The sequence below is a fragment of the Myodes glareolus genome, chromosome 1 (assembly GCF_982192425.1).
Source record: "Myodes glareolus chromosome 1, mMyoGla1.1, whole genome shotgun sequence".
NCBI classification, from domain to species: Eukaryota; Metazoa; Chordata; class Mammalia; order Rodentia; family Cricetidae; genus Myodes; species Myodes glareolus.
Genome location: NC_142026.1, coordinates 119676864 through 119692052, shown reverse-complemented (window position 1 = coordinate 119692052; position 15189 = coordinate 119676864). Strand labels below are relative to the sequence as shown.

Sequence of the window (15189 nt, the reverse complement as noted above, 5' to 3'; positions counted from 1 at the left end):
ACATTAAAAAGATGGTTTTCATTTTAACTAACACTTATTACTGATTATCTTAGTCATCATCAAAAGCAGTTAGGACAGGAACTAAAATAGGGCAGGAACCTGGCAGCAGAGGTTGAAGCAGAGACCATGAGGAGTGCTACTTACAGGCTTGCTCCTCACGCTTGTTCAGCCTGCTTTCTTATGGAATATAAGACCAGCAGCCCAGCGATGGCACATCCTACAAGGGCTGGGCCCTCCCACATCAATCACAGATTAGTGGCTGCTAGGACAGAGAGGTAAGGTGGTGTGGAAAGTAAGGTAGGTGCTGTAAAAGGCACCATGACGAATGTAATGGGCCTTTTGTGTGCCGCAGAAACCATTTTATGTAATCTGAAATAATATGACGACTGCGCTTGCTATCAGGCAGCTCTGGTAAGAGTTATGCCTCAAAAACAAGTCTCTTAGCAGGCTACTTCAGACAGGGGCCCTGATATTTTAACGCGCTGACCCCAAGGTGGTGCTGAGTTGCTAGTGAATCAGTCTTGAGCTGTGAGTCCCGAGAACACACGGCTACCAGCCAGCTAAATGATACAAAAATTGGAACTTTGGGAATGGTCTTCTGGATCACACTGCTCTGGAGACATGGCTTCTCCAGCTTCTGTGTTGATGTCAATTGGCAAGAGGACTTGAGACTCATGTGTGGCCCTAGCCTCAGTGACCACTGAAATTCCAGCACTGTGGTTGTTGGGCCCATCTGCCAGCACTAGCAGTTGGTCTGTGCTCTCAAGGACGTCTGGGACCTCCATCAGTGTTATAACCCCAGCCGGTCGCAGCTGAAGGACGTCATGGTGGATGTGGGTGCCGCCTGCAAGCTTCTGAAGAGTTCTTACAAGAGAGCATTTCCCACTGGAACCCTCAGCAGCATGTCTCCTAAAACAACTGTTCACCACTTGGGGAGATTTCTATTATCTTTTATATTAGCTTGACAATATAAAGAATGTTTGTCTGAATAAAGCGAGCATATTCCTAAGACATGTCTTATTTGGACATCCTATTGCCTTATAGTCCACGGGCCAACCATGCTCTCTGGAATGGATTCTTAGACTGTTGTGTCTTGACTGTCATGGTAAACATAGGAATCTACACTGACAAAACTGTTTAGAACTAAGTGTGTAAACACATGAAAAAATGCACTCAAGACTTGGAAATCAGAGAAAACACTGGTGGATTGTACAAATCTCAATATTCTGGCCATGACATCACATGGCATTTTTGTGGGACAACAGGCTTTCTCTGTATTATATTTTACACCTGCATGGATCAAGAGCAGTTTCAAACGAAGAAAAGCTTAATTTAAAAATTAAATGTTTTGATGCATGTAATCTCAGCATTTGGAAAGGAGAGAGGTGAGTAGATCTGAAAAAACACAACCCAACAGAACAATATGAACTTATGGGACTGGTTCTTGAAGAACAGGTTTTCCACTGTGGAGAATTTACTGCTTTGCTGTGACTATGCTAAACAGTTTAAGCATGGGACACTAAACATCTTCATACTGCCCAAGAGGGACAAAAGATAATCTAGTACAGTGTTGCAGCATTCACTTCTGATTTCGAAAGGAAACAAAAGAGCAGGCATGCTACAAATGTAACAGTGCTAAGGGAGCTTGGAAAATACAGGACTAGGACAATCTCTATTAGGTCCAGGATTCACTTGGGAAGTCCCATAACTACTCAGGAATAAATCTAACACACATAGTTTGGATTTCATAGTCATAGAAACTCCTAACTACAATGGTATCTGTACCTTGAACTGGATCCAAGTATAGACATAGAGTTTCGTTTAATAAATACTTTATACACAACAACAACAGCAGAGAATTTTCTGCTTCTCTATGCAGGCATGTATGGAGGCAGGGATTAAGGTTGGCTGTTTTCCTCTGTTGCTTTCCCACCTTATTTTCTGAGGCAAGATCTCTCATTGAACCTGCAGTTCATCCCACTGGCCAGGCTGCCTGGCAGTTAGCTGCTGGGATCACCTGTCTTTAAATGCCATCATGTTGATATAAAAAGCTTTTCGTATTTGAAAGCATACAGAGTATGTGGGGGCAACAAATCTAATTTAAAAGGTTCAAAGATAAACTCAGTAATAAGAAAACTATCAAAAATGGCCAGGCAGATTTGAAAACAAACAAAATTCTGAAATAAAAAAATAAAAGTTGAACTTAACTCAACAGATGTGTTAAGCAACAGAATATGTGGAGATTAAGACAGGTCTTAAGGAGTTACACAACATAACACAGATGATAAATGAAAGAAGAGAATTAAAGGGAAAAGGAAAACATTTATGTAATAAATACTTCACAGCAGCTTAACAAAGAAGCAGCAACAATGCAATATCCTATAATTGATAAAAATCCATTTATAGTCTTAAGAAAACAAATCCCAAGTGAGCACACAGCAGAAATCAAGGCCTAGAAAACTAGAATGTACCTTAGAAACTGACAGACAATTTATATTAAGCATTTTGGAAAAAGAACTTCCTGAAGAAAAACCAGGCCATGTACTGGAGAATATACCTGCAATACATGCAACAAAGGATTAGTATATATTATTAAGAAAGGACAGTTTAATAGAAGCATGGGCAAACAACAAAAAGGCAGTTCAAAAGGAAAGCACATGCGTAATTAGCATATGAATAGATGTTGACCCTTATTAAAACTCAGAGAATTGCAAATGTCACTTCAAAGAGATGGCATCCACAGCATGAAATTAGCAAAAATGAAAAGCTCTAGCAACACCAAATGTGAGTACATTAATATGTTCCCATCATTTCTTAAACGCTGTATGGACATCATGCATTATCTTATACACGAGTCTTACAACAAAAACTGTATTACAGCCAAATGGACTTTGTCATAAAAATGCCCACTCAAGACTCTAGGGAGAGGGATTCCACGGAAACAGACATGAAAACCAGACGGCAGCAGGATAAACGGTCCCTACCAGGAAGGGGTGAGGACAAAAGTGGACTCTCACTTCAAGTTTACCTAAAAGGTGCAGTGATAAGGCTCAATTTTAGGGTGCTATCTTGGGAAATCATTTTTTAATTTTTTATGTTAAAACAAAGGGTATCAGGAACAAGCTTAGAACAAAGGGCAAGAATGAGCATGATGATACAGGAAGGAATCAATCCTAGGTAGTCACAAAGGTGCATAGTGATAGGAGCAGGGATTCGCTTAGAGGGGAACAAAGGGCCCTGTTTCCCAGTTCAGAGACATTGCTTCTTTGTTCATGAACCAGCTTCTCTCTGGCTCTAGCCCCTCTTTTAAACTTGTCTCTGAGTCTTCAGACTTTTATTCTGTCTAAAGCTATATTCTTCCCCAAATGTCCATGAAGTACTGGCTTCAATGGTCAGCTCAGTGAAGGACCCTCTGAACAAAGAAAAATAAAATCCCCTCTCCACTCTTCTGGCACTTCTATTCCCTTTCCTGGCTCTTTATATGATGCAGGAGTATTCTCTAAGCAATCTACTCTCATTAGTTCTATGAACGGTGTTTTTTGCAGTACCTAGGAACACCTGGCACCAGGTAAAAAGACTCAATAATTACATGCTGCATGAGCGATGATTAATACTTGGTTGAGGAAGTTAAAAGAGCAAGCATGGTGAAAATAATACTCCAGATGAAGTACGGTCACCTATCGCTTGGAAGACGACACACAATATCCATGCACATCTGAGAAATGGGGCACATATAGAGATGGGATGGGATGACTGGGTCCAGATTTTTCCTAACAATGTCCACAACAGAGGACTCATAAATTGAGTTTCTCTATTCTGAAAGTTCTTTAGAGGCTCAGAGTAGAACAGTCATTTCTTGCAACAAAGATATGAATCTAAAATTCAAAATATAGTTTACATGAAACTACTAGCACTACCCATATCACCAACACCAAAAGCCTGAACAAAGTTAGACCCGTTTTCCCTTCAGCGGTAGAGTATATACACCTCAAACTGGGAAAACTTTGTTATTAAACTGCTCAACTTTCAGGACCACAAAAGAACGACTGAAAAGTCTTAATGGTGGGAAAGCTGCGTATGGAAAACAGAAGTCAAGAACAAGTCAATTCAAGTCTCCAGTAGCAGACACACTCCGCTGAACCCCAAAGCTGTCAGAATGAACCGGCACTTTTTGCTAGGTTTCCTATGAGTTTACCTTCCCGCCCGTCTCTGGGCCACCTATCTGCGTCTCACCCCGTCACAAGGGCTCGGCTACCCTGGCAGCATTCGTGAACACACAGAAAACTGGGAGAGTGTGCAGACTACTGAAGAGCCCGTGTAGTCAGTCCCGAGGCACTTAAACCCACGTTAAGGAGCGTGGGGCTTCCCGGGGCGGGACAGAGGTCAAGGCTCAGGTCTAAAGCAGGGTGCGGGGCGGGCGGGCCTCGAGAACGGAGCGCGGCGACACGGAGGGACTCACAGTAGTAGGCCACCACGGGGTCCCGCTTGTCATGCTCCTGAGCCGTTCTCAAATGATGCTGTATGCTCTTAAACTGCGCGGGCAACGGCGGCAGCGGGAGAAGCGCGGACATCTCCACTCCCGGAAGCGCCACTTCCTACTAGCCGGCCACAAACACTTCCGCTTCCGCCTCCGAGCGGAGGAAATCCCACCCACTCTGCCGTTGCTCAGCGGCTTGTCGGCTGGGCGGGACGGATGCCCGGAAGAGACAAACTTCGCTGCCGCGCTCAAGGCAGCTATAACGCGGGTTTGTGAGTCTTTGGTGTTGCACACAGCAGCAGCGCTCTCTGCTGGTAAGAGAAAGAAGCGGTTTTTCAAATTTAACTTCGATTTTTTTTAAAATTATTTTTTATTTTTATTTTTTGATGTGGAACAAAAGGAAGGAGAAGAAAGGGGAAAATAAGAAAGTAAAGTTTATTTACTGGGAGAAAAAAAAGGCGTCCTATAACTTCCAGTACCCCAATCTTAATTTTGTATATATTAACCTTCGCCTCCCTCCATCCCTCCCTCCCTCCCTCCCTCCCTCCCTCCTTTCCTCCCTCCCTCCTTTCCTCTTTCTCTCTCTTTCTCCCTCTCCTCCTGTGTGTCCTTAGATTTTAAGTCTCTCTCCATCTCTTGTGTGTGTGTGTGTATGGTCTCACTAAGTTGTCAAATCAGTCTTTGAACTTTATATCCAGAGCTTCCCAGTTAGTAGTGATTACAGCCATATGCAATATTGATAGCTCACAGAGCTTTTAGTAGTGGCTGGGTTCACTAATATTTTATTTATTTATTTATTTATTTATTTATTTATTTATTTATTTATTTATTTATTTATTATGTATACAATATTCTGTCTGTGTGTATGCCTGCAGGCCAGAAGAGGGCACCAGACCCCATTACAGATGGTTGTGAGCCACCATGTGGTTGCTGGGAATTGAACTCAGGACCTTTGGAAGAGCAGGCAATGCTCTTAACCTCTGAGCCATCTCTCCAGCCCCTGGGTTCCTTAATATTAATAGAACAAATGATCACAAAATAAAATTGTTTAAACATTCACCAAAAAGTACACAGTGCAGCCTTTCTACAAACGGTGGAGATACTGCAAACATGTAAGTCAACGAAGGTGGATCTGGAAGTAGCCACTGCTTTTGGTTTAGAGGCTCTAAATTCTTGCATAAGAAGTACTTGTTTAAATTAAAAATTTGCATGTTCACATATTAGACTAAATAGCCAGCCCTTTTCAAACTTGAAAGCTAAATACATGGAAATTAATGAAAATTGAATACTTGCTCTGATCTGGGTACTGTATATTTTCATAAAATAACACTGTTTAAGTTTATTATTCTCAGAAGATGAGGAACATTTGGGAAGTATTACCCGATTTTAATTCTTGTAAAGATAGAGTCCTGGAGATTTATTCAACACTTCTGACTCAGGTCATTTTAAATAATGCCTTACCTTTTCTTTCTACCAGTACCTCCTCCCCATTCCATAATAGCATCCATAGCATCCTTAAGGAATTGCATTTCATTTTTTGCCTTTAGTGGCCTCTTTCTTTTTTTTTTTAAAAAAAAGCAATCTTCTTGATTTTTTTTTTTTTTAGTGCAGGCAGTTATAGATGTCATTTCCCGCTAACAGCTGTCTTCGCTGTATTCCAGAGTTCTGATAAGTTGTGCTGTCATTTTCATTTTGTTCTAGTAGGTTTTAAATTTTCTTCCTTGATTTGGGTAATGATCTGCTGCTCCTTCTCAAGCGTATTGTTCAGTCTTTAAACATGTGTGTTGTCTCTGTGATTTCTCTTGCTGGGGTTTCTAGTTTGATTCCTTTATTGTCTCACAAGATACACTGAATTATTTCAATTCTCTCTCGACTTGCTTTATGACCTATAATATGTTCTATGATAGAAAAATTTCTATAGGATGAGTAGAAGAGTATATTTTTGTATGTATTAGACAAAAATTCTGTAGATAACTATTACATCCAACTGGTCTGCGATGTAGTTTGACTGTAAACTTTCTTTGTTGATGTCTATTTTGAAAGGCTTTTCTGAGGATAAAAACAGCGTATTGATATCTGGGGTGTTGATTATCTTGGCACATGCCTGACCTGTAATGTACATTACTGTTTAATTTATGAAATCATGGACCCAAGTATCCATTGAAATGATACTTGCTATATTTACATTTATTATATGATATTCACTTTATCACTTGGCTAGTATATAGTGGTCTTTATTAATTTAGATTTGAAGTCAATTCGATATCAGAATACTACACCAGCCTGGTTTGTTTCTATTTACTTAATAGTTATGTTGTAGTTCTTTGAGGCTCAGTCTCAGTTTCTAGGTGACTTTATCAGAGATGTATTTCTTAGTATAAATAGCTGTTAGATTTCGTTAAAGATTTAGAAAAATGTCTATGTATGTGTGTTTGTTTTGTGACTGTGAGTGCATGCGTGTGTGTGTGGTGTGTGTGTGTTCCCCTACAGAGGTGAGAAGAGTGCTTTGGACCCCATAATTAGAGGTCAGGTAGTTGTATACTGCCTGTAACCTGTGCTTGGGACTAAAGTCAAACTTTCTGGAAGAACATACCTACTCGTAACTACTGAGTGATCTTTGCAAAGCTTAGATTTTATTTTTTAATACAGGCAGTTAGTCTCATCTTTTAGATGAGTTAAGGTCATTTGTGTTTCAGTTTGTTGTGGAGGATTTGCTAACTTATGTTTTTGCTTTCTGTTTGTCTGGTTAGTTAGGTCATTTTCTATTTTCTTCCTCCCCTATTATGAATAGAGTTTTATGCTTGTTTGTTTTTTGGCTTTATTGTAGGAGACAACTTGTTTGTTCCTGGCTGCTCAGCCCTGGAATAAATGCACAGAAACTATAGTGATTAACTGATGTCTATTATTTTGTATTTTCCACAAGACTCATGGCTTACTGGCAAGATTCATCTGTCTCTGGCAGTGGCTATATGGCATCTCTTTGACTCTGCTTTCTTTCTCTCAGAATTCAGTACAGTTTTTCTTGCCTAGTTCCGCTCTACCCTATCAACAGGCCAAGGTAATTTCTTTCATTAATCAATAAAAGCAACACATATACATAAGGGTTTCCCACATAATTTCCCCTTTTCTGTTTAAATAAAAAGGAAGGTTTTAACTTTAACCTAGAAAAATTACATATAACAAAACAGGTATTAAGCAAGAATTAAAGTTACAATATTTATATCTACTTTATCTTTTATCATAAATAAGGAAAACTATAACTTTATCTATTCTTCAACTCCATCAAAGACTCTATAAGGACATAATATTACCTAAGTTAACAGTAAGTGCATTGAAATCAACTTCCAAAACTCTTGAAATGACAGAGATATCTTGCTACCTGGACAGTCACCTAAAGTTCTTCTGTACTATGGGGCATCCATCTTCATCCTATAGGCCCATAGTATCCAGCAGACTTTCCCACGAAGCAGGAAATTTCAAAGACAATTCCACCTATTTTGACAGTTTGTCAGTCACATTTTTCTGTGTCTCATAGAATGTCTAGCAGAGTCTTTCATGAAGCAGGAAGCCAGAAGGATCATCTCACCTTTAGGCAACTTCAGCAGTCATTGCTCTGTGGGTCCTGCATATCCAGTTCATATAGCACAGCATTAAGTTCAGGCAAGAGCAGTTTCTTGCCCAAATGGCTAACAAGCTCTTGGTTGCCCATCTTCCTCTTGAAGTAATTGGTGCTGCCAGGAACAGATTTGTATCATTGTCATGAAAAGTACTAAGTTCTTAAAACATTTCAAATGCCATATTTTGTAGTATTTGAAGGCTCTGAAGAATATCTCTGTACATCTAGAAAACCTAACTAACATGACTACAAGCTTGACTATTATGGATGATTATTAACTTATATTTTTTAATTATATATTACATTTTTAAAAGAGCTGTACAAACACAACACCTTAACCAAGAGCAGAAATATAATACATATAACCAGATTGACCTTAAATTTATATCATTAAACCAAAATCCAATGCAAATTATTCATATCTATAACATATCCTCATTTAACTGTAAACAAACATATATAAGTAATATTTGGGAATATGGGTGTAGTTATCTCCAAACTGCTTCCTGCTTTTTGTTGGGCGAAGTATTTTGGGGGGTGTTCATGGTGACCTTTCGGGGTTCTTGGTGCATCAAACCACATTAGTCTGGAAGGGATCCATATGTTCTCAACTTCTGTGGAAACAAAAGCAGAACCTCTTTTCCAAAGCAACATATCCTTAGACTCAAATTTTGAATTCAAGATACCTTTATGTTGGCTTAACTTAGCAGTTCACACAATGAAATGTCTCCCATTATGTAGCTCTTTACCAGTCAAAAAATTTAAAGAAAACACAATAATATACATAAATCAGATTTTCTCTCTATATTCTATATTTATGTGGCTTTTTATTACTCTATTACTTTTTTACAAGTTTAATATTTATTTTATTATCTTTATTCCTTTAATCTATGACTGTCTGTACTCTTTTTTTTTATTGTATTTACTCTCTCTTTACTCTTTTTCTTCTCTCTCCCAAGCCTACATACATTTTATAAACACAGTGTGTCTCATTTAGAGATCTTTTATGTCTTAATCTGTCATTATTGAGTATTTTTAATCCTTTTCTGACCAGGAAAGCTTCTTAAATGCCTAGGTGCTTCTTAAAATCCTAAGCTGCGGTGTTACTAGGGCTAATATGGACCTGCCTGCTTGCTCCTCCCAGTCCAAGATGGTGGAAGTCTGTTCACTGCCTCTGAGACTGCCAGGTGTGAGCCATCCTTACCACCTCAACTCTGATAATCAGTGTGCCCATGCTGCCACCAAGTAACTTGCAGCACACTACCCACAAACCCCATTTAAATGCTTGGTATCCTGAAAGACTCAGAGCCATTCTTGCTGATTAACTAGGAAGCCACTGTTTTGAAACCACGTGGTTTTTGATGCTATGGCTGAAATCTTCTCTTAAAATAATTGTGCCTCTGCTTGCTTCTAGCAAACAGAGCCCACCTGAGAAAAGTGCTTAACTTTGGTTTTTTGTGTGTCTAGAATTCCTCTTAGAGCTTTTATAACTTTCTCAGGTTTTATGTGGATTTAGTCGACCACATTGGTACACCAATTTGTTGTTAGTGGGCCACTTGTTTGTTCCTGGCTGCTCAGATATGAAATGACCACACAGAAACTATATTATTTTCAGTACTGTTTACTCAATAGCTTAAGCTTATTTCTGGCTAACTCCTATATCTTAAATTAACCCATCTCCATTAATCTGTGTATCACCATGTAGCTGTGGCTTACTGGCAAAGTTTTGGCATGTTTGTCTCTGGCTGAAGCTCCATGGCTTCCCCTTGACTCTGCCTTCTTTCCCCGCAGCATTCAGTTATTTTTCCTGCCTACCTATATTCTGCCCTGCGCAGGCCTAAGACAGTTTCTTTACTAACCAATGGTATTTACAGCATACAGAGGGGAATTCCACATCATGGCTTGCTGTACTTAAATAAAGGATTTTTTCCTTTTATGTAATTTATTCTATCATTTTTTTTGTTTGTATTTTCATATAAAATTTAGATTCTACTTTCAAGTATTCACAAAAATATTGAATTTATAGTTCTATGTGAGTCACCAGAAGTTCTAAGTGATTAAGGCTATCAACACAGTTATGTTTTATTTATCTAATTTAATTTCTTTCAGGATTACTGCATTATTTTTATTGTACCTATCTAGCAAATTCTGTGTGAAATTTTCCAATTTGTTTTCTGATATTTTTAGTATATTATAAATGGAAATACTTTTGCAAATTTAGATATTTTACTGTTTTAAAGCATGGGGTTTTTTGCATTTCATTATCATTTTAGGGTTTTTATGTTTTAGAATTTTCTGTGTACTGTTTATATAGATGATATTTCTTTTTTTCCAATCCTTGTATCTTTTATTTGGTTTTATTGAGTTTACTCACGAGATCATCTGGAATATATCTATATTTATATCTATCTATCTATCTATCTGTTTTTCTCTTAGTGAACTACAGTTCAGATTCAGCAAAAACAAGAAAAGTGGAAATGCTTCTCTTTGTTCAAATCGTGGGGGAATTGTTCATTCTTTTCAATATTATGGGGTATTTTCTAATATTCCTTTATATATTTTTAAAATAAAATTTAGATTATGTTCTTATTAAGTAAAATGTTTGATTTTTTTATTTCGTCAGAAATGACTGTTAAATTTAATCAAATGCTTTTATTTGCACCTGTTAAGATGACTATGTGATTTCTTCTTTTAATACAGTTCAATTACATTAATTGTCTTTTAAGTGTTTGAAAAATCTGTCACTCCCAGGATAAACTCAACCTGCACATGTTCTATCTGCATCCATAGTTGGATTATGTGTGCTAAGATATTTTTCTAGGAAATTTCAATAACAAAATTATGCTATGTTATTCTCTTTATACAAAATGGGAATATTTTCTCCTTGTTCTGACACAATCTTGCCCAGGAAACTGGGAGGTTCTTTGGTCTTTCTTTCTAAAGAAATTTTGTAATTGTATCTCTTCCTTAAACATTTGGTGAATTTGACAAGAGAGGCCAGCTGGATCTGGAGTCTTCTTCAAGAAAAGGGCTTACATCTTAATTTATTTAATAAATTTAAGAATATTTATGGTCTGTGTATTTTATCAGTTTCTTTTGTCTTAGCAATAAGCATTTCAAAGAATTTCTTCATCCATCAAGCTTAGTGTTACATTGTTCAAGTATCCTTCTGACCATGTTAAGGTCCTATCACCTTTCATTTCTCATAAGATTGATTTCTTCTTTTGTTCTTTATTATCTAATACTGTAAAACTAAAATGTTACTGGTTTTACTAAACTTTGAAATAATCACCATGTGTTTAATCCATTTTTGTTTAAATTTCATTTCATATTTCTATATTTCATGTGATTTGTATTCCTAGCCTATTTAATGATTTTAGCTAGTTGCTTTGCTAATTTCTTAAAGCACAGAGATAAATAAATTTATAATTTTAATGACAAAATATAGGACTGCTATAGGCTGCCAACTTTGTTTTAATTCTTGTAACAAATTTCAATAAACTGTTTTCATTATCATTTGGCTTATAGTACCTTGTAACTTCTGATGCCAGTTCTTCCTTAGTCCATGGATTAATGTAAATTTGTCAGTGATTTCTCAAATACTTAGACATTTGCTCATCATCTTATTCTTTATTTTATTTACAGTTTATTTGCATTATTTCAGGTCACCATTCTCTTGACTTATCACTGCACCACCCAACAACTTTGGGTACCAAGTTGTTTTGTTTTTAAATTTGACCTAGCAATGTAGTACATATGAAATAATAGGTCCTCAGAAGCTATTTGTTGAGTGAAACTAAGTTGAATTTTCTTCTATGCTTTTATGTGGCACAAGATCAATGATTTAAATTCCTAATATGGAATTTGTAACATCAAACAGGCTAAAAGATGCTTAATAAAATTCCACAATTTCAATATTTGATAGACTATGTATGGTTCCCTACTAAAATACCAGCATAAAACAGTAGGACATAAATATTTTTAAATGACATTAGTGAGGACAGTTGTTGAAAATAAAGACAAATAGAATGCACTGATTTTCTGTAAAATTACCTATGTGATAATTTCAAAATCATTGAGGAATTATAGCTTAATGTAAACAAAATTTTCCATTCAAATGACTTTAAATATGGAAGTTATACAAAAACAGGATTTGTATAGGCACAACAGGAAACAAGGAAGCCATGCACAATGTTATTACAGCAGCTCTAATTTATTCCTTAACTATCTCCATGATCATTTAATATTAAAATTTTTGGAAAACAAAATATTGGGAAAACAAATAGGTTTACTATTAAAGATTCAATTGTTCATTATCTCCGAGTTAGTAATAAAACTATTAATGACTTTTAATTAATTTATATTTTGTTTTTAAAATTATATTTTGCACAAATGCAAAGATAATTATGTCCTCAAAGTTTAAACTCTATGGTTTAATGGATAGAGAAGACCCAGATTCTAGTTTGGTTGAGTGACCTTCTGAACATAACAACTCTGAATATCAGTTTCCCAGTCTCTAGCCGAGGTAAGAAGTTTCTTTGCATAAAATAATGCGATCACCTAAAATGTTGTATATGAGAGAAGCCTATAAAATCACTATTTTAAAATGAATTATAATTAGTTTTATGTGTACATTATCATAGAATAAGTGATAAAATAAAAACGGAAATATTTGCTCAAAACCACCTAGTTTAGAACTTGTTATCTATTTCTATTATACATAAATTACAGATACACCAAAATTTATAGAACATATGGAATTGAGGTACTTGATGAGAAAACTAAACATAAAGATTGATCGGAATTATTGCATGACTTTAGACAATCAACCATGTCATTGTTTAAATAGGAAACATGATCTTCTGAATATGATCTCAAAAATCTCAGCAACACACAATACAATGGTGATTACAGTAAAGGTGTACATTGCAATGAGAAAGATAGTCTTTTCAAAATGTTCTGGAACCATGCATTTTACAACATTTATCTTTTTACCGAGGGATTCAGCATCACACAAGTATAGAGGCTTCACCTGGAAGCCAAAGAGATGAATCTGAAGCCAAAATGCTACCACCTCCAGGCTGATCCTCAACAAGACGGAGAGGATGTAAATCACAGTGTACGCGGGCTTTTGAAGGATGCATTCTTGGTTGATGCTTTTACATGCGGCATAAAGATGGAAAATCGCCCCAGGAAGCAGGACAATCACTAGCTGTAATGCCCAGAACACCTAAAATGTATCAGAACTATTTTAGTCAACTCAAATAAACATGCCACCAAAAACACATGGAAAATTCACATCCAGAAAGGGCTAACCTAAAAATTCTAAGAAGTTCCACAGATGCCTTATAAAAATGAAATTATGATAAACAAATGCAGTAGTGTTTACATATATCATTTATTTTCTAAGATTTTACAACTTTAAATATATGGCAACTGGAAAACATGATCATATTTTACTATCCCTGCCTACCCACTAGTGATAATGACAAATTACCTGATTGTAATAGCTGCTTAATGTCTTTATGCTAAACATATCGATAAATAGCAGAATACTGAATTTGAATGGACTTTTTAAGGACCGCAAGTTACATTTTCTCAAAGATTCAGACAGTGAAAGAGTAATTCTCAAAACTACAGGAGAAAAACAATCTGTGTGCTGGGGAGTCAATGTTTGCGTCCACACTGGAACACTTACTTGGGGAGTTATTGGCCTGAACTGATTGTAACAGAACAGATTTATCTCTCTTTTGTCTGGCTCACAGCTGAAATGCAAAGCCTCGTTCCCATAAACCGCAAAGCCCAGCACTCCAAGGAAGAACATCCTCACAGAGCCGAAGAAGAGGGTGTGGAACTGGCCGACCACAGTTGGAGGTTTAACCTGTTGGTTTTGGAGGAGGACAAACTGGGTTGGAAAAGGAACATTCGGAAAGGAGATTTTGAAGGATATTTTTATGATCACATCAAAAAGTACTTTGAAATATTAAAGTCTGAGAAGCTTTGAAGCAAGACAGATGCTTGAGATTATCAAATTGACTGTAAACCCTGCAAGAGTTCTGTGCTGCTTTACTCTTCAATTATAGACTGCAGTCGTCAAATCGGGCTCTATTGGCAACCAAAGAGGGAAGTTTTGAAACGTTTTAAATAGTTTTGAATTCAATGAATATTTCTTTCTCATGTAATCTCTTGGAACTAAAACCATAAATCTTACAATGTCTGATTGCCCCATTGGAAGATTAGATCATAATACAACATTAATCTTAGAATAAATACTATCAAAATGACAGAACATTATCAAAATGACAGAACAGCATTTACTTAGGTTTTTTTTTCTTTCCATACTTAATATTGAATTAAGAGTGTGAGCTACTTTAAAGCATCAATGGATAAAAGTATCTCCAGGATTAATCTGTCTATAATTTTAAATTCAGACTATTTTACAGCACATGGTTGTTATGTAAGTTATTTTCTTTGTAAATGTACAGTTAATATGTCCATCAACACACATGCCAACGAGGTTAAAAATACACAGACAAAAATTCGTACAATTGAACTTCTTGTTTGTTACTTACACATCCTTCGTAGAAGTTCTTGATGTAGTTTAGAGACATTTTTTTCAGAAGATATTATCTTGGCATCCCTGTGGGCTATTGTTAAACTATGTTGTTAGTTTGCTTCTACAAGAATCCAACTCTTACATTCTCTCTTGACTTGTACAACAGAAAGCACCTATCTCTGCAAATTTCTCTTCCCTCCTCCTGTTTCTTTCTTTTTTCCTCAGATCTCTGGGGCCCTAGTCAACTTTCCTATCTCCACCTCAAAATAAAACAAAAAAACAAAGAAACAAAAGCACAGGGCATGTGGTCACTCTAATAATCCCTTGGCTTGCAAGATCAGCAAAGCTAGCCAGTCAGTCAGCAAAGCAGGCCAGCAGACAGATGCTCTGAGCTCTCAGGGGCCCTGCAATCTCTTGAGAATTGCTTAGATGTAAATCGGCACACTGTGTACTCTGGAGTGCTATTTGGTATGTCCTAAAGTACATGAAAACATTGCTAATATTTTCTAATTCACTTTCACAACATATTGCTAATTTCTA

General features: G+C 36.7%; 2 protein-coding genes across 5 annotated transcripts in view; both read right to left on the bottom strand.

Annotated features, from left to right (window-relative positions):
- Vta1 (vesicle trafficking 1) overlaps positions 1-4622 on the bottom strand; it is a 56885-nt gene extending 52263 nt beyond the window's left edge. For 2 of the 3 annotated variants that reach the window (XM_048425174.3, XM_048425176.3), the window contains exon 1: positions 4460-4619. In XM_048425174.3, coding sequence (XP_048281131.1) covers positions 4460-4492 — 33 coding nt within the window. In that variant the 5' untranslated portion in view covers positions 4493-4619. Of the gene's footprint in view, positions 1-4459 lie in introns of all 3 variants that reach the window. The other variant, XM_048425173.3, reaches the window with a different exon arrangement.
- An 8151-nt stretch (positions 4623-12773) lies between these two features.
- Positions 12774-14704, bottom strand: Gje1 (gap junction protein epsilon 1). 2 transcript variants are annotated; one of them, XM_087902583.1, is made up of 3 exons: positions 14666-14704; positions 13786-13974; positions 12774-13323 (listed from the first exon to the last, which is right to left on the bottom strand). In XM_087902583.1, the coding sequence occupies exons 1-3, from the start codon at positions 14702-14704 to the stop codon at positions 12928-12930; spliced, it is 624 nt and encodes a 207-aa protein (XP_087758709.1). In that variant the 3' UTR covers positions 12774-12927. The 2 variants fall into 2 exon arrangements, with proteins under 2 accessions (XP_087758709.1, XP_048281134.2); XM_048425177.3 differs by having other exon boundaries at positions 13792-13974.
- Positions 14705-15189: the final 485 nt, after the last annotated feature.

Excerpts from the sequence above, each read along its gene's own strand:
- Gje1 (XM_087902583.1), bottom strand. The coding sequence starts at position 14,704 with ATGTCTCTAAACTACATCAAGAACTTCTACGAAGGATGT. Across the intron at positions 13,975-14,665 it reads AGAACTTCTACGAAGGATGT|GTTAAACCTCCAACTGTGGT; the intron begins GTAAGTAACAAA and ends CAAAACCAACAG. Across the intron at positions 13,324-13,785 it reads CAATAACTCCCCAAGTAAGT|GTGTTCTGGGCATTACAGCT; the intron begins GTTCCAGTGTGG and ends GATACATTTTAG.